This window comes from Biomphalaria glabrata, chromosome 10 (assembly GCF_947242115.1).
Source record: "Biomphalaria glabrata chromosome 10, xgBioGlab47.1, whole genome shotgun sequence".
Lineage (NCBI taxonomy): Eukaryota > Metazoa > Mollusca > Gastropoda > Planorbidae > Biomphalaria > Biomphalaria glabrata.
Window position 1 is genome coordinate 25,359,695 of NC_074720.1, and position 23,753 is coordinate 25,383,447.

Consider the following 23,753-nt stretch of genomic DNA (forward strand, 5'->3'; position numbering starts at 1 on the left):
TTATTTTTTTAATCATTCCACATAGTATGCTAAATTTAAGTTAGTTTCATTTAATTTAGATCATTTAGTATGCTAAATTTAAGTTAGTTTCATTTAATTTAGATCATTTAGTATTATACTAAGTTCATATTATTTAGACCATTGTTTCTTTTTAACTTAGATCATTTAGCTTTATTAAGACCATTGTTTCTTTTTAACTTAGATCATTTAGCTTTATTAAGACCATTGTTTCTTTTTAACTTAGATCATTTAGCTTTATTAAGACCATTGTTTCTTTTTAACTTAGATCATTTAGCTTTATTAAGACCATTGTTTTCCAGCAGATTGGAAGGAGGGATCAAACACTGACAAAATAAATAAAAATTTCTGTAAATAGTAAATATACACCAAACAAATTTAAACTAACATTTCTAATAAAAACAGGTTTCTGTTTTTTTAATTGAAGTTTCGGGATGCTCCTTATTCCATTAACACTGACAAAAATAGGATGACCATAGTGTCATTTATATAAATAAATAATAGTAAATGTAAAATATTTTACATGTTTCAGATGTTCCTTCAGAGTTGAAGATAGTTTACTTCCTAATCCAAACCTCCTGCAGGATGACGGGGGATGGGAGCGGGCAGGGTTTGAACCCTCGACCGTCGATAAATCCGAATGACAGTCCAGAGCGCAAACCGCACGACCATGCAGTAATAGTGTGTTTTTTTTTTTTTTTTTTTTTTTTGGGGGGGGGGGGCATCTATTATGATTTTAAAACTAAACCTAAGATCACACAATTCAGATTATTATTAGATCCTAGCCCCTAACCTCCATCATAAAGAGCATTCTGCATGATTCTGACATATATACAATGTCTTAAAAATGGACTATAGATTTATTTATTTTAATTTTTAAAACAATATTACATTCATTATTTTACTTTTCAATATTTAGTTGCCATGATAATAAGCCATAATAAGAAATAATGAAGGCCCATTGAATAATACTTATGTGTAAGAAATATTCTAAAAAGTTATAAATAATTTCTAGAAGCAAATTTAATCACTTTTAAAATCATTTTAAACTTAGGCTACACAACAAATATTTCAGTCTTTGGTAAGAACTTTAAACTTTTATAGTGACAGAAAATTCATTCAAATATTATTTAAAAAAACAACAACAGAATACATATACATTTTATTCTTAATTTTTAGAATAGTTGGTGATGATGATGGTGGCATATTGTTTACACAAGATGAATATGAAGCATACAAGAAAAAAGTTATACCTCAGGTGAGCATTCATTTAGTAAAATGAACTGCAAAGAATAATGAAAAACACACCTCATCTGTCTCAAACAAATGTTGTACATATTTTTTCTCCCACTTCGCAAGCTGAAATTTTGTAAAACTATTCATGGATCAATTAGTTAATTAATGGTAATAAATATAGATGTTGACATTGACCAGATTTCCTCTTTCATCCCGTAACTTTGTGACCTTACTTTTTAGTCTTCTGCCTTAAGTGTCTCTTAATTGAGAGACCTTACTAATAGTGTTACTCTAAATAGTTATGAATATTTGTTTGTTTTAAATCTCATGGCTCTATTTCATGTCTGTTGTAGTTTCTTTCTGTTTTCTTGAATTGAGAGGATCCCAACAGAAGAAGCATATTCTAATATTGGCCTAAACAAGGTTAAATAGCATTAACTAACAATTATAATAACAATCTTTATTTTCCTTGAGAAAATTTACACATACACCCTGATAATAAACACACAAAATACACGTTCATACTGTTATAACTCTGGTGGTGGTGGTACGGATAGGGGTGGTGGTGGTGTGTGTGGTCAGCTGACTCAAATCGCCTCAGGTCAACTCCGATGACTGGCGAAGTTTCAAGAAACATCTAAAGTAAATACTACTCAGGCCAGTCGAGCCAAGGGTAGTCGTGTGATCAACCAAAATGGTCGAGCGTCGTCAGGTTCTGGAAGGCCAGCGCCTGGGCAGCCTGCCCTGTTTCATCTTGGCGCCCGGGTGGAAACGGTCGTGAGAGGGGCGACAAAGCCAAATGGTAGCAAAACAAAGCTCCAATGGGAGTGCCTAAGAGGGTGCGAGAGCATCCTAATTGTACTGTGCGGGGATAAAAAAAAAAGAGCTCCCACAACATTTGTAAACGTCCAGGGGCCGCCCCTCAAGGGGCCGTTACATAAATGGCGCGCCCCGCATGGTCAGCCTGGTAGATCAAAGAAATATTGCTGGGGTCCCAGTGTACGCGGCCGGTCCGGAGTTTCCGTGCCACTGGAAATGAACGTCAAACTAAACTTCGAGTCTCACCCCCGCCAGACAGAACGGTGTGTACGAGGTGTACACCCTTCATTCAGGCCTGTAGAAGAGAGCTCTTGTTCGCTTTTGCTGGCCTTAGGGTTCCAAGTGCGATGCACCACTCTACACGACAATTTCAAAAGGAAGGACCCTATATAAAGAGCGAAGGTATCAGAGTCGAGTCAGTTACAACTTTCAGATTATTATAAATATTAAAATTAAAAGATTTCAAAGATCAGGAAAAGAATACAGATGTTTTACATATTGAAAAAGTTAATATACTTTATTTCATTATTTGGGTAGCACCTGAGAAGTGTAGAAATGAAGCCCACTAATTGTAAACAATGGTTTTGTAAAAAAAATAAAAATATTACAATCTTCTATTTTTATAGGCACCTCACTAGCAGAGTATTCAGTATGTCGGCTTGAGCCATGAATTCAAATAGAGTTTGTTCCGGTTATTATTATTTTTTTATAAATGCTTTTAAAAAAGCGAATACGGTAAAAATTCACCCAGATATTCATTTCTTTCCCCTCCCGGCCCTGTTTTCTCAACTGGTTCAGATAAGTGATCGGATCACAAGGCATTGAGAAAGCTAGTACCCTTTTGGACCAGTACGTGATACATTTAATTAGACCGGCCCGCTTTAAAACAGCCTCCCAAGCTTACTTACTTCTGACCTGTCAATTCGATATCACTTTTCTTTTTCCCACCTTTTTCATTTCGCCCCATGCCCTTTTAAAACTTGAATTGCATAATATGTTACATCTAACTGGCACGGCCCGCTTTAAACGATACCTCTCCCAAACATTTAATTTTTACCCTTACCGGTATCACTGATCCCCCCTTCCCCCCCAGGAAATAGTTCAACATCGACTTTTCAGCTCTTTATAAAGTCTCTCTGATGCTTTTCAGCTGGAGCCTTTTTTTCATATTGCATCCTGCCCATTGAACACTCACATATTTCGGCCGACCCCCCCCCCCCCCTCAGCACTACACAATAATTGTACACACAGAGTCACTGAACTTTGTTCGGCTTCTTTATTCAGTATTGAAGTTGTTCATAAGCTTTTGGTCGGGCCCCTTTATTGGTTATCACTCTGGCTTTGTAACAATCTCTCACCCAAGAGCTCTCTTTCTCTTTGTTTTTTTACCTCCACTCTAAACACACACAAATATACCTACATTTCATTTGGGTTGTATACATGTTTACACATACAAACACGAATTCAGTCAGTTTGGCTTCAACAAAAACTATATTTTATATAATGTCTACAAAAGCAAGTTTCGCGCCGTACGTACAAAAAAAAAATACTCTAAATCTATTATTGCGGCATTATAGCCTCTTATAAAAACAAATGTATCAATACATATGAAACCACTAAAATCCATTTTATTATTTTTATTTGTCTTCATTATAGAGCTCTGAGAAGATATCTTTTCAAGAATTCAATTATACTAATCTAGATCAAGTTCCTCGACATAATTTATATCTATATTCTTTTTTTTTTTTAAGATTTTTGATCTAAAAATTTGATCTAAACTATCCCTAAGTGATTGTGATTTCTTTTTCAGCGTATTAAAAATCGCTTGTACACATGCTTTTCCAACCAAAGTGGAATGGATTGCAAACTTGTTGGGCCTGAAACACCATGTTTTTGTACTCACAGGTAACTTTGATATTTTCCCCCGATTTATCACATTATACTTTAAATATTCTAAGATGCCTCATAACCAATTCTTATAAGATTTGAACATGTGCCCGTGTAACATTAGTGGCTTGGCTACTTTCTAATGGTTAATATGTAAGATGCTGCTTATTTTGGCCAGAACTTCCATCCCCCCCCTATTTTGTATCCTCAATGGAATGGCTTGCATTCTAACATCACACACGAATTTTTGGCCTGTGAAATCTAGTAGCCTACCTACCCCTTAGAAATAGAGTCTTCTACTTATTTCTGACTATTCTTCGGCTTCTCACAATTGTATATTTAGAGGACGCTGTAGCCCTTATACAACATTCCTTCTACTCAGAAAGACAACTGTTGTCAAGAAGCAAGGACATTGTTTTTGTAGGTTGTCTATATCTAAAGTCTCTGAAAGCTAGCAAAAAGGAATGATTATAAGATTTCCTAAAAGGGCAATGCAGTCAAGCAGTCCTGGAACTGCTATATTATTTCAAACTAGTCGCGACCGGCTGCGTAGCATACGCCGCTATTTTGCAGGGCCGCACTTATGCGACCACAGTGGGCCCCGCACTTTCATAGGACCCGCGCTAATTCTAAGTGTATAAATTATTAAATTAAACCATTTTATAACTTATAACAGATTTCCCGCGGCCTCCTGTCGATTTAACAGGAGGTCCTGGAAATCTCCTGAAATTGCAAAATATACGAAAAAGTCCTGGAAATATCCGGAAATTATTAAAATCTTTTGAAAACTCATACAAAGCTCCTGAAATATATAGACAAAAATTGTCATTTTGGGGTGTCATTCAATATGAAAAATGCTAATCCTAAGCGCGATTAAAAAAAACGGCATTATCCCGTAATTTTGGAATCTGGTTAAAGAAGCTTCTCGCGCCTCAAACTAATTAAGAATTACTTTAGTTCAACAATTCTCGTAGATAGATTGAAACATTTGGTAATTGTTGCTATTGAGCGTGATCTATGTAGGTAACAGAATTATTACTATATGACTTCGCTACACGCAAGGCTCGTAAAGTAATTCTGCACGTAGTAAAGAATGAATCAAATGCAAAGACGAATTTATTTTCTAATACAAACTCTTAAATTTCACTTATTATCCGTGGCGTAACTCTAGTTCGTCCGACTTGAAGAAATAAGAGAGTGATCTTTCCTTTACTTCTTCTTCTCGTCCAAACTCTTGAGCGAAGAAGAGAATTATATATATACATGTATATAGATACCTGGGAAGCATCATTATAAGCGATGGGTATATACTTATCGTATGCCGTACATGCCAAACAGGAAAGGCAGGGGCCATTTTTTAAAGGTTATGGCATATTTTAACAAGCTAATCCATTGGTGTTGAGACTTACTTTTTTTGACTTATCATCTCAACTGCAAGACATGGAACTGTACCATAGCAGACATAAACAATTGTTTGCTTTTAACTAAGGGTGTTAGATATTTAGATTAGTTTGGGATAATAAATGGTTAGGGAAAGATCGGGGTCATCTTCTAAAAAGAAGAATTAAAAACTAACTTTCGAATGTGCATTTTAAGTTTAAGGAATTCAAGTTTAATATTTGAGTTTATTTAAAAATGAGTTATTAGTACAATATAGGCCCTACTACCCGCCGACTGTGATAGTTCATTCGTTTGAAAATTTCATTAATCCAACTCTTGTAAAAAATGATATATTGATAATGCTATAAATAAATGACAAATTTATTCATTTGGATTTATACTTTAGTAGTTGAAGTTAGTCCATGTAAGATTCATGTTGTTTTTTTTAAATAAAAGTTATAATTTAAAAACTTTTGTTTAGATACAAACAACATAAGACTGATTTTGAAGAACTCCCCAAAGAGCGACCTATTCTCCTTCCTTGTCGTGTTGCTACATGTCCCTGCATTTCCTATCACTTTGTTCCTTCCAATGGCAGTCAACCAATTCGTTGTACATGTAAACATTTGGCAGATGAACACAGCCCAAAACGGCCATATGTCTGTAAAAAAGGTGAGAGCAATATCAGTAAATGAATAGCAATCAAAGACTGAAATTGGTAAACAAATATTATTGTGGTTTTCTCCTTTATTCAGACCAAAACCACTGCCCTATATACAAGTCATTAAACTCGATCTTGTGCTAAAATAAATAATAAGAAGCTAATCGCGAGGCTTTATCATTATGTAAATAAACTGAATCTAATAAACATTTATTATTGTTATGTTTATATATGTAATACAAATTAAAAGCGACGAGTATCTACAAATTATTAATACCCTTTTTATCATTTTCATGGTTATAGAATGCTCAGAGCGCTAAGGTCCAGTCTCATTGTCATATAAATGGGCAGAGGGATATCTGGGATCAGGTATTTATGCTGCCCCTAGGCGCTCAGCAAACAACTCTGCTCGAGTCGAGATTGGAACTTGAGCCGACTTGATAGGTAGCCTAGCCGTTCTTGTCACTCAGCCACACCACCCACATCACATCTGATGTAATATACATGCTCCACTGTTTTCAAGTCTTATATTGAAAGTAGTAAACATTAGAAGTCAACAACTATACGTTTAGATAATAGAAGAGCTGGATATTCTTATGTTTGATTTAAATGGTTTAAAAATAGGCTAATTGTATGACTTCCGTCACCTTTACGTACAATTCTCCCAATTCAGTCGATAAACGTTTCAATTGATTTTGACCCTTATCAGAATACATTGTGACCTTGTGACTGAATAACTTCAATCTGGATTGCTATCGCTATGGATGTCAAGTAGTTGTGACCTCATGACTGGATAACTTCAATCTGGATTGCTATCGCTATGGATGTCAAGTAGTTGTGACCTCTTGACTGGATAACTTCAATCCAGGATTGCTATCGCTATTGATGTCAATTATTTTAAGATTTTCATGAAAATTAAACAATGTCAAGGACTCTAAATTGAACTTTTAATTTTCCAACTCAATAAAAGACAATAAATAAACAAATAAGAGCTATTTTATTCTGAAGTGTCAAATGTGGCACCAAAGGCTTGAATGTCAAGTTTGAAAAACATCTAGTTCATCAACACTTCCTTTAGTTTGTACACCAGAGACACCAACATCTAGTTCATCAACACTTCCTTTAGTTTGTACACCAGAGACACCAACATCTAGTTCATCAACACTTCCTTTAGTTTGTACACCAGAGACACCAACATCTAGCTTTTTGTAAGTTTTCCGCCATTTATACAAATCTTCAATAAATTTAAGAAGCGCAGACATTTTTGTGGTGAAAGCTTTTATCATGAATATACTGCACCACAACTTTAAATTACTAGCCTGATGACCAGTAGATGGTCTGAAATACATCAACACATACATCTACCCACTAATAAACCCAGATTGCACTTTACATTGAAGAGATTTACATAAGTAACTAGTTAATATACAAACATATTTTACATTAACCATCCCACACACCCCTTTACAGTTGGTGGCCTCGTACATACACACACACACACTCATGTTGCATAGATTTGTGATACCCCTTTATGCTAGTAAATGTTTTGATTCATCAATCAGTAACAGTAACATTATCAAGGTAAATAAAAGGAAGAAAAAATTAATAGGAAAATAGGTATGTTATTTATTAGTTTTGAAAAATGTTCAGAAACACAAGCTATTTACAAGACGTAGGTATCCAGCTCCATACGGATATCATATTTCACTATCCAGCCTTATCCAGCTTATCAAAAAGTGCTATCCAGTGCACTTCTAGTTAATACTAAAGTTTGTTTATGGAGGTCAGTAGATTGTTTAATGAAGTAAGCACCACTAAATTTGATGACAAATTTGGATAAAATGATACAGTCACATTAAAAATTGATATTAGAGTTAAAATAATATCAATTTTTAAATTATTCCTTATATGAATTTACTTTTACAATGCAGACCTAAATTCTTTTAATTGCAACATTGGATGTTTTAAATCCAACCCCTTTTGAATCTACAGGAGGTTGCACTAAATGTACAGGCTTCAAAAGCTCATTTACTTGTGCTTGCGGAAGTAATTATAATGAACATAATATGATCATTGAAACTGCAGAAGAACGAATGGCCAGAGGTCACCCACTTGGTGATGCTGTACCATTTCAAGCTATGGGAGGAATCACAGGATTTTCTTCCTTGGCAGAAGGCTACCTAAGACTGGATCCCAGTGGTAGAGGTAAGAGCAATTATTGTATTTACTTTCATCAACTTTCACCTAGTGGACCGTTATGACTTAGAACACCACACCACTCAAGATCTGTCAACTATCTTTCTCCATTCCTCTCTATTTCACCCTGACTACAATCTCTTCCAATGATAGGCCTGTCCATTCTTCTCATCGCTTTCTTTGTCTGCCTGTTACTGTTTCCATGGTTCCGTTACTTGCAGTTTAAATGATATATGGTTATGGTTATCAGGTGCTATCCACATATTCTGAACCTCGTGGTAACAGAAACAAGTGTTACAGTTTCTTGTGCATAACTTTTTGGATTGTTGAATGCCATTGATGTTTTTCTGAAACATGTTTGGGTGTATGGGAAAGTGTGGCAAAAGATCCTTACCAATGATGTACAATTGGAGAAAAATAGAAGTGGTCAAAAGATTTGGTTATGAAAAAATGTCTTTGGGTTGCTCTCAGGCAAATATTGTTCTAGTGCATGACAACATAAAATTTAAAAATCCATAGCATTCCAAGATGCTTTACTGAGCTATGAAACCATTTTGACAGAATTTGTTTTCCTTATTAAGATTACAATTTTATTGTTAATATTTTATCTGGAAATAAAATACTTTATTTCGGCCACGCATCAAACTTCACATATTTTGAGAAGTAGCAATGGATGCACATCAATGGCATTCTATTTACTGTCCCGGGCTATAGGGCCATGTTAGGGCTGGTTTTGAGACCCAGTCCACTCCTATATGTGTGTAAAAACTAAAATCTTTCTCTAAACATTGTTTAGGGATATTTTAAAAGTGAGGATTATTTATTAAAAGTATTGCACCCTGATATGAAATATGATTTCAACTAGAAGCACGATGTTCTCTCTAGAAATCTAGTATTGCATTGACAACACTAAAGCAATACCACTTTATGTACTAGTACAAGAGGTTTGACCACCAGTTATTAAGAAAGTTTCCATCAAAGTGCATCAAACCCACTATAGTATAATAATAAACATTGTTAGACACCTTATTTATATAGGTTAGTTATTTTAGTTATTTAGCGACGCACCATAGTAGACGCATATTGAACGGGACTAGTGACGTTTGGGATATGTTGGGTTAGAGACCGGAAAATCAGTTAGCGATAGAACATTCCAGGGTAACGACGTGTTTAGTGACAGAGACTTCTACTGTGGCCTTTTATCATAATAAATATATATTAACTTGTTCATCATCGTTGACTACATCTCTTCACCTGTTACAATCGATGTGCCAGTTCTTGTTTGTATTGTTGTGCAACTACAAGTAATACACCCGGACAATTACACCCAAACGATTGCAGAGTAATTGGTTGACTTCAAGACAGCCTGAACTAGCAACATCACAGTGGCGACCCCCGACGCCCGAAGTCCGAACATCGTACCGGACCTCGAAGCAGAACGTTTACTCAGGTGAGGGTCGTGCACTCGAAGTTATAAGATTTCATCGGAGTACGGCTGAACACAGCAGCATCACAGAGTGACTTTGTTCTAGATCTACATACAGTCATCGCCTGTTTGATCGCACGTTCGACGAGCCGTTAACTCAGGGTGACCTTCGTCAGGACAGTAATCATCGCAACGTCTGGTCTGCTTAACCAGTATATTATCAAAGCCTGATCTTCATATGCTGAATCGACCTACAACCAGAGAAACCGTTCGTTCATAACGGGTGAGAGATCGTTAGTGAACCTGTTGGACATATTTTTTCTTCGTCGTAGGAGCCACGTCGAGTATCAAGTTTTACCTCGTCAGTTTCGAGAAGGACAGTTTGCCCGCTGTCAGAAGTATTGTGAGTACTACAAGTTTGGTAGCTAACTAAATCGAAATCGCTCTGTCGTCTTACCCTTGGAGAGATTCTTGTGGAGCAGTTTGCTCATTGAACCGGTTGCTTGCCACGTTTATAACGGTCACTGTGTTTAACCTTTGGAAGGTTAGTGAAATAATCTTTATCAGTACTGAACATTGATTTATCTAGTATTCGTCGGTCTAGACCATATCTAGACTTGTTAGCAGTGAAGTTGTGGAAACAGCTACATCCACTTAATTTCGTTGAAAACCGTTAATCGTCTAACGGAACGTCGTCGGAGGTGACCTTGGTTTCACCTAGTCTACATTGGACAGTTGGTCTAGTGAAGCAGAGTACAACAGCAAACTTCGTCGTACTACCAGAGTAGCAGCAGAGGCAGTGAACTATTTTAGAGAACCGTTATTCGTCAGCCCAGATCAAGTCATCGTCAAGAAAGTCGTTATTCGTCAGCCCAGATCAAGTCATCGTCAAGAAAGTCGTTATTCGTCAGCCCAGATCAAGTCATCGTCAAGAAATTCGTTATTCGTCAGTCGTCCAGATCAAGTTGCCGTCAAGAGACTGTTATTTGTCAGTAGTCGTCTACACAAGTCAAGTCATCGCCAGAAGAACCGTTAACCTATTCGTCAGTAACTGTGTACACAAGGTCGTCGGAACTACACATACGCTCATCAACAGTCGTCGAAGAAACTGGAACATTTTGCTGTGGCATATCAGGACATCTGTGGCATTACGTGGGATACTGGTAGCACCGGAGAACAGAGTCAGAACTGGAAGAGAGGCAGTGGAATTTGTTGTGATCTAGCATATTCGGGAGTCCGAACAAAGGGATCTTTCTTATCAAAAGCTAAGTGCCATTTTTCTTATTAGTATATGTTTAGATTGCCCTTAGAAATAGATTTTGTCTAAATTTGGTACGTTAGCCTGAGTAAAATCAGGTGGTGCGCCTTAAAACCCGTCGGGGTAGAAGACGTAATTTAGATGAAAAGCTATATTATATATTTAGGATTGTAATTTGTTTTGTTTGTGTAAACGTCATATCCGTTGTTGCCTGGTTACTTCGTGACGTTATCATTGTGTGCCATATTGTCACATCCCAACCCATAGTGATAGTCTCATTTAATTATTTCATTTGTTTATATTATTTTAAATTATTTATTTTTATTAATTTAATTAGATCTGTATTTTTTTTTTTTTTCACTTAATGATAGAAAGTGCGGGTAGGATTCTTTTACTGTGAATCAGACTAAAATAATTTTAGTTTGAGCGGTTAAAATCAATTATGATTTTGCCATGAGAATAATGCCGAAACTGGCTATGTAGTCAAACACTATCGTCTGGCTAAATTTAGATCTGCAAATCGTTGTACATCTCTTTGGTACAATTTAATTATCTAGACTCTACTTTGAAATATTATTAAGCTGAAGATGAATGAAGGTAGTACATTCTAGATATATATATCTTGTTGAAGATATATTTGACATTGTATAAACATATTTGTTTTATACGGTTAAATAGAACCATAATCTACTCTAGATCTAGACTCTAGACAGTCTTTGAATTTACTCTAGACATTTCAGTCATACCAGATTTTAAAATTGATCATAGTTGGTCATACTAGATCTAAAAGTCATAGTGCTCTTGATAACTATAGATCTAAATAGTATTATTATACATACTATAATATACTAGATTTAAATTTGGGTTATACTAGATCTAATATACAGATTTGAATATAACCATAATAACTCAGACTAGATTTACACATTTACTAAATCTATAGATAGAGACATAACACTTAAAACTTGTATAAAAGTGTGTAAAAATATAAAATAAGTTTAAAGTATAGCCATAACCAATATAGGCTAAGTAAAAATATATATAAAATATAAAACACAATGGCTACATCGTCATATGTGGACCTTAAGGAGGTTAAGGAAACAGCTATGCAGGATGGAAAGGCCATGGAGTTAAAAGGAAAGGACTTAGCAGCTTATGTACAGCAAGTTGTGAAGGAAGAAACGGAACGTCAAAGACAAGAGATAGAGAGACAAGATAGGATCAGAAAGGAAGAATATGAGAAGCAAAAAGAGGACCGAGAACATGAAGCTAAAATGGAGAAGATGAGATTGGATGCAGCACAAGCCAGAGCCCAAACTGAACAAGGAAATAACACAAATAATTCAAATAATTATACCACTCAAAGAGACAACCCCAATTCACAAACATGGCTAAAGAGAAAGATACAAAGTTTTGATGAACAGAAGGATGACATTGGTGATTTTCTGAAAAGATATGAGGCAAAAATGTCTACATTTAATATGCCTGAAGAAGAGTGGTCTGAAATACTGATAGACTTTGTTCATGGTCAAGCTCTAACAATATGCCAAAATCATGACCATCATATTGATGATAGCTATCAGGTTTTAAAAAGAGAATTATTAAATGCATATGGTCATAATGCTACAACTTTTAGAAAGAAATACTTTGACAATATACCATCATTAGGAATAGAACCCCAAACTACTATTAATATGGAAAAGGATTTTTTCAATAAGTGGGTAAAATTAGAAAAAGTGAATAACTCTTATGAAGGATTAAAAAATTTTATTCTAGTGGACAACTTTGTAAATAAATGTGATCCTCAATTACAATCTTTTATTAGAGAAAGAAACCCAAAAACTATAGATGAAATAACAGAGATAATGAGAGTATACAAAAATGCATATCCAAATAAACCATTTTCTGATAGAGATAAGAGCAAAGTAGATTTAATAGGATACACCAAAGAAAATGTTGATAGAAGTAGAAATAGAAACAGATCAAATAGTGGAAATAGAAAATATAGTGAAATAACCTGTTTTAAATGTCAAGGAAAAGGTCATATAGCAGCTAACTGTAGAAGAGGGAATAGTAGATCTGGAAGTAGAAATAGATACAATGAACAAAATAACAGTAGATATAGGAGTAGAGATAGGAATGACAGGGGAAATTATAGAAATAGGAGTTACAGTAGGGAATACAAAAATAAAGGTACAGATAGGATATATTTCATGGAAGGAAATAGGAACAATTTTGCAGTGTACCCAGGGTTTGTAGATAGAATTCCGGTGGAATTAATCAGGGATTCAGGTTGTAACACTTTGGCAGTAAAAACTAAATTTGTCAAACCTCATTGGTATAAAGGGTTTACTAAGAAAGTAGAATTAGCAGATGGCACTGTAAGGGAATTTAAAGCTATAAGGGTGTACATTGAAACTCCATTTTTCACTGGTTATTGTGATGGCATTGCAATACCAGAAATGAGATATGATATGTTAGTAGGAAACATAAAAGGAGTTAAAGAATGTTCAAGAAAAGAATTAGAAGACTGGCAAAACAAATACAAAAACATAAGACAAAATCATGGAAACATAGAAACACAAAATATAACAAGTATGGTAATAACAAGATCAATGGATAAACAAGATGAGAAACAGGAAAATACAATAAATGTAATAAGTAAGGATGAAGAAAAAGAAACCAGTAATGTAATACAAATAGAAAATACAGATGTTAAGGAAAGTGAGATAGAAAATGAAACACAAAATAGTCTGGAAACACAAATATCTCAAAGTGAAAAAGAAACAACACCCACATTTGCATTAGAACAAATGAATGACAATATTATTGGGAAAATTTATTCAAGAATATCAGATAAAAACAATAATAATCCAATGGAGAAATTTTGTATAGAGAATAAAATATTGTTTAGACAAACAAGTAATGATAACAAGAAAATAAAACAACTTGTCTTACCACAGAAATATTGGAAAGATGTTTTAATCATGACACATGATAATAATTTAGCAGCACATAGGGGAGTAAAGAAATGTTATAGGAATTTGTCAAAACAAGTATTTTGGCCCAAAATGAAAGCAACAATCAACAAATACATAAACTCATGTGACATATGTCAAAAGAGATCTAACAAAAGTCTAGTGAATAAAGCACCTATTCAAGAAATGGATGAACCTACAGCACCATTTCAGAAAGTATCTATTGATTTAATAGGTCCTTTAATTCAAACTGAAAATAATAACAAATACATTCTAACAGTAATAGACATGTTTAGTAGATACCCAGAGGCAATCCCATTATCAAATACAAGTGCAGAAAATATCATTAATGCCATAACTCAAAAAGTAATTACAAGACATGGTATACCTAAAATTATATTGAGTGATCAGGGATCTCAGTTTAAGTCAGAACAATTTAAGAAATGGACTAAACAATACAATATACAACACATATACTCTTCGGTTTACCACCCGGAGAGTAACGGTTTATGTGAACGATATGGTGGATCATTAAAAAGATCACTAACAAAAATAATTCAGAATAATCAGAACAAGTGGGATCATTACATTAACTATGTACTATTTGCTCATAGAAACAACATCCATGAAGCAACACAATTTTCACCATATGAAATAATACATGGAAGAAAACCCAGAGATGAATTAGATGTTTTTAAAGAAAATCTAATAGGCAATGAGAATAAATTAAATAATGACAGTGAAACAACAATCACAACAGAATTGAAAGAAATATGGACTCAAGCATATAACAACAATAAGAAGTACAAACAAAGTGCTCATGAGAATATAAATAAGAAAAGACAATTAATAACACTAGAAGTAGGAAACAATGTATTAATATTGATAAATGACCTGAAAAATAAAATTGGTAAACAATGGAAAGGTCCATTTAAAGTGATAAAACAAATTAGTAATGTGAATTATCAAATTGAAATAAATGGGAAAACTAAAACATATCACATAAATAATTTGAAACTGTATCATGATAGAGAAGATGAATTAATACAAAACATTCAGGAGGAAATAGAAAATACATTTTCAGAAAGAGAAGAATGCTTGATGATAATAACAAATGAAAATCATAATGAAAATGATATTAAGGAAATACCTGTAATAGAAACAAAAGAAAATCAAACTTGGCAAAAGATTAATCTTAATAATCTAACTAAGGAAAAGTCAAAAGATATAACTAAAATAATACAGGAATACAAAGAAATTTTTTCCAGTATACCAGGAAAAACTAATATTATTAAACATGACATTAAAGTAACAGACTCAAAACCTATCAAGCTTAAGCCATATAGAATACCGCTACATTTACAAGACAAAGTAAAGAAAGAAATAGACAATTTACTAGAATCAGGTATAATTGAGCCATCAACATCTCCTTATGCTTCACCAATTGTGATAGCCAAAAAGAAGAATGGAGATATAAGGTTATGTATTGATTATAGGAAACTTAACAACATCACAGAATTTGACCCATATCCAATGCCAAATATAGAGGATATTTTACATAAATTAAATGGAGCAAAATTTTTTACTAAATTAGATTTAACTAAAGGTTATTGGCAAATACCTTTAACAGAAAATGCAAAACCTTACACAGCATTTGTAACACCATATGGTATTTTTCAATGGAATTATATGAGTTTTGGATTAGTAAATGCACCTGCCACATTTAATAGAATGATGAACATGATAATTGGAAACAAAGAAAATGTTATTTGCTATTTAGATGACATATGTATTTTTAATAATAGTTGGGAGGAACATTTGGTAGATGTAAAAGAAGTATTCAAAATAATAAAAGAAAGTGGACTTACAATTCAAGCAGAAAAAGTAGAAATAGGATTGGAGGAAATAATTTTCTTAGGACATAAAATAAATAACAACATGATTAGCCCTATTGAAGATAACATAAAGAAAGTACTTAATATTGAAATACCTACAACAAAAAGACAAATTAAAAGTATATTGGGAATAGTAAATTATTACAGAAAGTTTATAAAAAACTTAGCAGAAATAGTGAATCCATTAAATGACTTACTTAAAAAAGGAAAACCCCAAAAAGTAGTTTGTAATGAGGAATGTGTGAAAGCTATTGACAGAATTAAAGATGTTTTCAGTCATGAACTAATATTAAGACTACCTGATAAAGACAAAATATTTTATGTCACAACTGATGCATCTGGTAATGCTATTGGTGGTTGTTTAATGCAGAACTATGATAACTTACATCCTATATTATATGTAAGTAGAAAATTGTCAGAGGCAGAGAAAAAATATAGTGTCATTGAAAGAGAAGCCTTAGCTGTAATATGGGTAATTACTAAGCTAGAGAGCTATTTAATAGGAAGGAAATTCATATTATTAACTGATCATAAACCTATTCAATATATACAGCAAAAGAGCATGAAAAACAGTCGTGTTTATAGATGGTTCTTAGCACTACAGGAATATAAATTTGAAGTGAAAGCTATTAGTGGATCTGTGAATATTGTAGCTGATCTATTGTCTAGAATGACATTGAAGTGAAATAATTTTGTAAATAAACTATGATTATATTGATTATGTACTATATATTAATATATTGACATCATTTATATGTTATGGAAAAGGGAGATAAGTAAATTTGATGTTAAGCATTTAAAAGTAAGTATGGATATTTTTTTTTTTGTGTGAATCATTTCATATATCATTGACGAAAGTTAGTTCTATGGAAAAGGGTGAGTATAAAAGAAAAATGGACAAAAGCGTATAAAAGGGTGGTAAGAAAAAATGTATTGAATGTGTAAATAAAGTCTGTAATTGTTTTTTGAAATATTGTATTTTATCAGATTACTGCCAGTGAAGAACATTTGAGATGTGTAGGACATGTCCATAAGATGCCACATTTTCCGCCATGATGAACTGTGTACCAATGAAGATGATTCTGGAATGTTATGAACTGTTATGAACATTGACATGTATATGAGGAACTGTCAAGTCAAGATGAAGATGTCAAGAAGAAGATGTCAAGATTTTATGTTTGTGGTCTTCCCCTTAAATTGAAAATGCCCTTGTAAGACTTGACAGTAGTGGAAAAATATTGACATATTTTTTTTTCAAGGGGGGGAGGAATCTGTTAGACACCTTATTTATATAGGTTAGTTATTTTAGTTATTTAGCGACGCACCATAGTAGACGCATATTGAACGGGACTAGTGACGTTTGGGATATGTTGGGTTAGAGACCGGAAAATCAGTTAGCGATAGAACATTCCAGGGTAACGACGTGTTTAGTGACAGAGACTTCTACTGTGGCCTTTTATCATAATAAATATATATTAACTTGTTCATCATCGTTGACTACATCTCTTCACCTGTTACAATCGATGTGCCAGTTCTTGTTTGTATTGTTGTGCAACTACAAGTAATACACCCGGACAATTACACCCAAACGATTGCAGAGTAATTGGTTGACTTCAAGACAGCCTGAACTAGCAACATCACAACATATAACGTTTTTGGATTGGTAACTGTTACAAGTTAACTTCATTAAATTCTTCTCAATTTTGTTTATAGGTCACTAGGAGAAGGTTTGGAAACTATGAACATCCTTCCCTAGTGAATCATTGAGCAGAGATAGACCCTGTCATTCAGGCTCTTATCATTATGAATCCATCTGTAATGAAATGTATTCAAAACATTTTCAGTTTTGTGTTGTATTACTTCTGACCATATTGTTCAATATCTTATACAATATCAATTATAAAATGTTAATTGAATATAATTTTAGGTGCTCCTTCTGAAGAATATTTGAGCCAGCCAATCACAGCTCTGGACAATCCCTTTCTTCGATCCAATGTTAACTCAATCAAAGCTCATCACCTGGCAAGGAAGGGAACAAATGGTAAATTAAAAAGAAATACACAACACGTTGAAAACCTAAATAACTTATTGTCACGATCATCAATAGTGCTAGATGTTACAATCAAACTTGATGTCAAGATGTCACGTAGAAGCACAATCAATGATCATAATTGCCGAGGATTCAGAAATCGTCAGTTGATAAGAAGATCATCTAGAAGTTACTGGTTGACAAGACGATCTAAGTATTTTATTATATATTCAATGAAGAAACTTCTCTTCATCTAAAACAAATACTTTAATTCAGAACTTGGAAAAGCTATTCACAAATAATTACAATGGTTAAATGTACTTGAATAAATAACTGATCTACACAATAATATAATTGAATTCTAACACTAGACTCTCATACATTTTATCTCTAACACGTTCCACACAAAACTGGCATCAATCTAGAATCTTCCCAGGCTCTAGAGGGTAATCACTGACTAACATCTCTACACTGCAAGGCCAACCAATAAATGCAGCTCAAAGTACAATAAATAATATTTCTAACCAAACACATTCACTCCAAAACATACGTTTGTTGCGTGATGGAAATTCCCGAGCTAACAAGTTCTGGCTGGTAAACTTGGGCGGCTAAATATAGATACAGTGTACGTGACACTTATATATCAAATTTCATGTGTGTAAGTAGCCTGTTCAATATAAAGTAATGAAAACAGCAGCTCTACTTACTCTTTTTGAAATTCAATAATTATATGACATACACAATGAAAAGAAAATGTATCTCTATTTTTCCATAGAAATATTTTTTAAAAATATTATTTAAAAAAAAAGAACAAACTTAGCAGGCTAAGGAGAGATTAACCTTCTAGATTAACCTTCTAGAGAGAATAAGATTTCTTAGATAAGGGGAGATAAGCGATGTTAGACAACAAGAATTGAAAGATAGCTAGAGTAAAATAAATAATTAAATGTTAGTGTAAAGATCATATTGTATGTTGATGTAAAGATTATATCGAAGAGTGTATATGTATATTAATCAGATATAAAGAAAACTTTGTATAGTATTTGATCTTTGTCTTTATTGTCTACATTGTCTTTATCACCATTTTTTATTTTCCTTCTACAAAAATACATTGACCTACATACAACTTTGACACAACACTGCGTGGTACATTAAAAAAACAAAAAAGGTTTATTTCAATAAAAGTCTTTTTTTTTAAGTATTTTTTTTATTCCTGGGTATTTGCTTATTTTTTATTGCATCTTGATAGAAACAGGCTATAGTCTAAAAATGTGATCTATTGAATCTTGATAGAAACAGAGGTCTTATTGTCAGGTACTGGACAGTTATTTTTCTTTGTTGGCAGATAGTTGGGTATGTAGAAACTATGCAGCTCTCTGATTTGTAGCTAATTATATAGTTGATTTTTTTCTTTGGACAAATCAAACCTCTTCCCCTTTCTCCCACATGTCCATCAAATAGATTGGACCAAATGTCCATCAAAGAGATTGGACCACATGTCCATCAAAGAGATTGGACCTCATGTCCATCAAAGAGATTGGACCTCATGTCCATCAAAGAGATTGGACCTCATGTCCATCAAAGAGATTGGACCGGAGGACACTGAGCATGCTTGAGCATTGCAGAGCAAGTTTTGGAAACCTTGGTTTTAATAAATCAACGCTGTGATGTAGGGGACAAAAGTGAAAGTTCCATTGTCACTTATATCAGCAGCAAAAACATGCACCTAAAATTATTGTCGCATTTGTTTTTCTACTAGTTTTTATGTACAATTCAATAATAAAAATTGTATTCACATGAATCCCTGCTACAAATATTGTGGTCATGATATTGATACAGTGCATTAGAAAAACCTTTAAATAGTCAAAAGTTAATGAAATTCATTCCTGACTTTGACAAGAAATTGCATCAAGACTATTAGTATATATTGCAGACAAATGTATATTTTTTTTGTAAGAGAGGATATGAATCTCTCAAGCTCTCACTCACATGGAGTTTAAGGATATTTTTGGTGAGTCCTTGCCACAGTCCCAACTTTGAATCAGGCTTGCCTTACTTTCCTGTCTTTGTTCATGAGGCTGTGAAATCTTAAGGAACTAAAGATAATGGTGAGTTTGTTTTGGCAATGATGATGGCAAGGATAATGTGGTTGCAGTCTGAAATCTAGGAGAGATTTATTGTTTGACTAGCAAAAGATAGCTTTAGCTGATGTAAATTAGACATTCACATATAGATTATTGTGATAGTGATGATTTGAAACAATTAGAACTCATTAGAATATTTAACAAAAGTCTCCATAAAAATAACAGATTTCTAAATTTCTGAAATTGTAAGATCTACTTTTGTTTCATGATTAAAAGTTCTTATCTTGAAGAATGTGATTTATATTTAAGTTTTTAAAAAAATGTGTTTTTTTTTCGAGACTAGCTAATGAACTAAATTAAGTAGAATTTAACTTTTCATATAAACATACAATTTTATTTATTATTTAAAAAATATTCAAACAAGTATCTGTAAAACTATGAACTTTTAACAAAGTTGAAAATTGTGTAAACCCATTTTTTTTTTAAATTCTAATATAGAAAGAAGATTCAAATTCATCCTGACTTTCCATTTTCACAAGCTTTGATCAAAAATCAATTACAATGTGGAAACACTTTTTAAAGAAATTACATCTTATTACATGCATTCCGAAAACCTTTAAATAGTCAAAAGTTCTTGTTAGCATTGAATATATCAATGCCTGAGGTTATATCTTTGAGTGACTCAACACTGAGTAACTGTTTTGTCAGCTGAAACTTAGTATCTACACCACGGATGAATAGTATGTCGTGTGTACATCAGTACTTTCATTCAATGCCAGTGAGTACCACAAAAATCCTTGCTTGTATTGTCAAGTTGGTGCATCAAATTATCAGCTATCTTTTGTACATGCTTAACTACACTTCTCCTTGGCAGAGTAATGCTATCAAATTCTTGCTCTGTTTAAGAAACATAATAATGTCTGTGTCTGACAAGCATTATTTAATAAATTCACTTGTTCCATTTGAGACTCTTGTAGCTATCAACAAACTAACTTCTGTTGCATCTTCATGTAATGATGATTGTTTGATGAAAATCAATCTATTAAATCAATCCTGGCTTTTTTATCTTTCTTGTAAGATTACATCTCAAGTCAGAATGCTTACTTTGATATTCTCATTTGAAATTGTACTCTTAAAAAACGCAATCAGTTTACAGTGCAGTAAGCACACTGGTTTACCACAAAGGTTGGTAAAAAAAAACTTGCTCGTCCATTCGTCATTCAAAACACAACATTCATCTTCTATTTTCCTTTTTTTTTTTTTTTTGAAGGATTCAAAACACAACATTCATCTTCTATTTTCCTTTTTTTTTTTTTGAAGGATTCAAAATGTTAACCTTCAATCCAACAATACTTAAATATTCCATATTTAAATATTAGGGCCTACTCTTTTTTACACAACTTTAAAAAAATAAATGCAAAGCTAACTTTGGGTTGAGAAAAATACCATTTGAATATAATCAAGAATGTTTTGACATATTGCCAATTAGAATATTTTTTTATCCATAAAACATTTATCATTATAATGTTTTCTTTAGCCTCTTCTTCATCAGAATCAATAATATAAAGTATAATAGATACATAAATTGTAGACAGAAGTTTGAAAAATTATTGAGAAATTTAAAATTATCTATTTTTTTAAACATATACATATATCTGTTGATGCATTCAATTTTTGAAGGTGTCCATGGGCCACATAAAATGGTCTGGTGGGCAGCATGCGGCCCATGTACTGTAATTTGTCCACCCCTGGTATAGAAGATTCTAGTATGGTGATAGGGCTATATATTTAGACTTAAAAGATGGTGAGCAAAATGTTCTTGAACATCTACTTATTTATTTAACTCTTTAATGAATATGTATGGGGATACCCAGTGACATATGATTGTTCAAGAAATAGATTAATATTATATTTTGAAAAATTGTAACAACCATAATTTTTCCCTATGTTGCCAATTAGCTAGTAATTCTTTTCATAATAATAATAATAATAATAATAATAATAATCTTTATTGTCCGTATGGAAATTTGTCTTACAATTTGTGCATTAAATTTGTAGGAAAATAGTTAGAGCCTTTTTGAAATCCTTGTTCAGTTTTTTTTTAACCCATGAAGAATTTTCAAGCTGATAAGAGGTATTGTAAAAATGTACCAACTAGTTTTGTTTTGTTTAGTGCTAAATGTTATATATTTAAAATCATATTTAAGTAATTATGCTATAATCACTTAAACAGTAACTGGCCCAGAAGATCCTGTGTTTGATGACATTGAAGAGAGAATTTCTGCTGTTAAAAAACCTGGTGAATCAGATATGGATTTCTTTGAGCGCAGATATCAAGAAAGGGTTAGGATTTATTATTATTTTTAAAGTATAGTTAAAAAAAATTGTCTTCAAACTTTAATATTTTGTTTTCATTTGTTTCTGTTACCTAAGGGTTTTACTTAACAAGTGCAATTTAAGAAGATTTCTTTGAAAGAAACAAATTTAAATTAGTAACTAAACCTTATTTGAAAAAAAAAAGCCTGATATAACCTAGTATAACTGATGGTATCAGAATATAGATTAATTTGTGAAAAAAAATTTTGAATTGATTGTTTTCTGAAAACTCATTAAATACTGAATTTAGCATTAAGCCAGCCTTTTTTTCTAAGTTCATATTAATTTAAAAACATTTTAAGATAATCTCAAATGATAGCTTTTTTGTTTTTTTTTACTTTTATAACGTGTGATTGGTAACAAAAAAGTCACTTTGTAATGAATGCACTTAACCTTGAAACTATTTCATGCAATGATGTTGTTTTTTACACAATGAATGCTGAAGATTAATTGACAAGGGCGTTTAACAACTGTGCCTCTCAAACTGAATTATCATTTAGCATTACAGATATAAACTTAAAATGATTGATTTGTCAATATTGGAAATATTTAGTTTAACTTTATTTTAGCATGTTTGGCTATCGATGTTTCTATTGAAATTTTTTTTTTAGAGGAAACTTGAAGAATTGGCAAAGAAAAAAAACCTCTCTAATCCTTATAAAATTGAAAGTTCAAAAGTTGGTGTCAGAAAGGCTGTTGGATCATCTGCAACAAAATTACAGCCAGGAACTTCAAAGCAATAATTGATAAAGCTTTAAGGTGTAGTCTTAAAGCAGTACCAATAACTGTCAACATTTGAGGTACACCTAAATATATTTTTAGTCTATATATAATATAATTTTATAGCATACATATAATTTATTTATTTAGTAATAATGTATATATATATATATATAATGTATAATTACATTGTAAAAGTAAATGTAAAATATACCTTTATTAGTGAGTATTTCTCATAGTGAGTAGTATAACGAACAAAAGAAATTGTAAAATAAATTTGCTTAATGAAAACCCAACAACTTTCTGGCGCACTTTGAAATGCTGAGATTCGTTGAATGATTCTTAAAACTCCATCAAATTCAATTTTGTCTGTTTTTGTTTTTTTTAATTGACTTTGTTGTTTTCTACAAATAGAATTCTTTCCAAGTATTATCATTCTGAAATAATTTTCTTTTAATAAATATTACTCAATATTATTTAGAGCGTTTTCTGTATTAGTGTATGTTTTAGTTATAACCTGTAACCTATATCATTTGTGTACTGCTCCTTTAGTGATGTTTCCCAGTAATGAAATAAAATAAGAAATAATATATGAAAAAAAACACAAAAAAAATCCTGAAAAAATATTAAATTTTTCTTCGAATATTGAAATCATTGCTTTTACACAAAAAAAAGTTAAATTATATTCCTAATCTATAAAACTTATATTTAAAAATAAATTACGCAAATTGTTTATTCATTGAAAGTTGTGTTAGAATATATTTTTATTTTTAAATTTTACTAAAAAAAA

The 23,753-nt window shown here is 32.5% G+C and overlaps 1 protein-coding gene across 5 annotated transcripts in view; it reads left to right on the forward strand.

Annotated features, from left to right (window-relative positions):
• LOC106071413 (protein FAM221A-like) overlaps positions 1–23,439 on the forward strand; it is a 29,342-nt gene extending 5,903 nt beyond the window's left edge. For all 5 annotated transcript variants that reach the window (XM_056043948.1, XM_056043947.1, XM_056043950.1 and 2 more), the window contains exons 3-9: positions 1,198–1,276; positions 3,884–3,978; positions 5,822–6,012; positions 7,994–8,206; positions 17,682–17,795; positions 22,101–22,210; positions 22,855–23,439. In XM_056043948.1, the coding sequence (XP_055899923.1) occupies positions 1,198–1,276; positions 3,884–3,978; positions 5,822–6,012; positions 7,994–8,206; positions 17,682–17,795; positions 22,101–22,210; positions 22,855–22,986 (934 nt within the window). In that variant the 3' untranslated portion in view covers positions 22,987–23,439. The remainder of the gene's footprint in view (positions 1–1,197; positions 1,277–3,883; positions 3,979–5,821; positions 6,013–7,993; positions 8,207–17,681; positions 17,796–22,100; positions 22,211–22,854) is intronic.
• Positions 23,440–23,753: the final 314 nt, after the last annotated feature.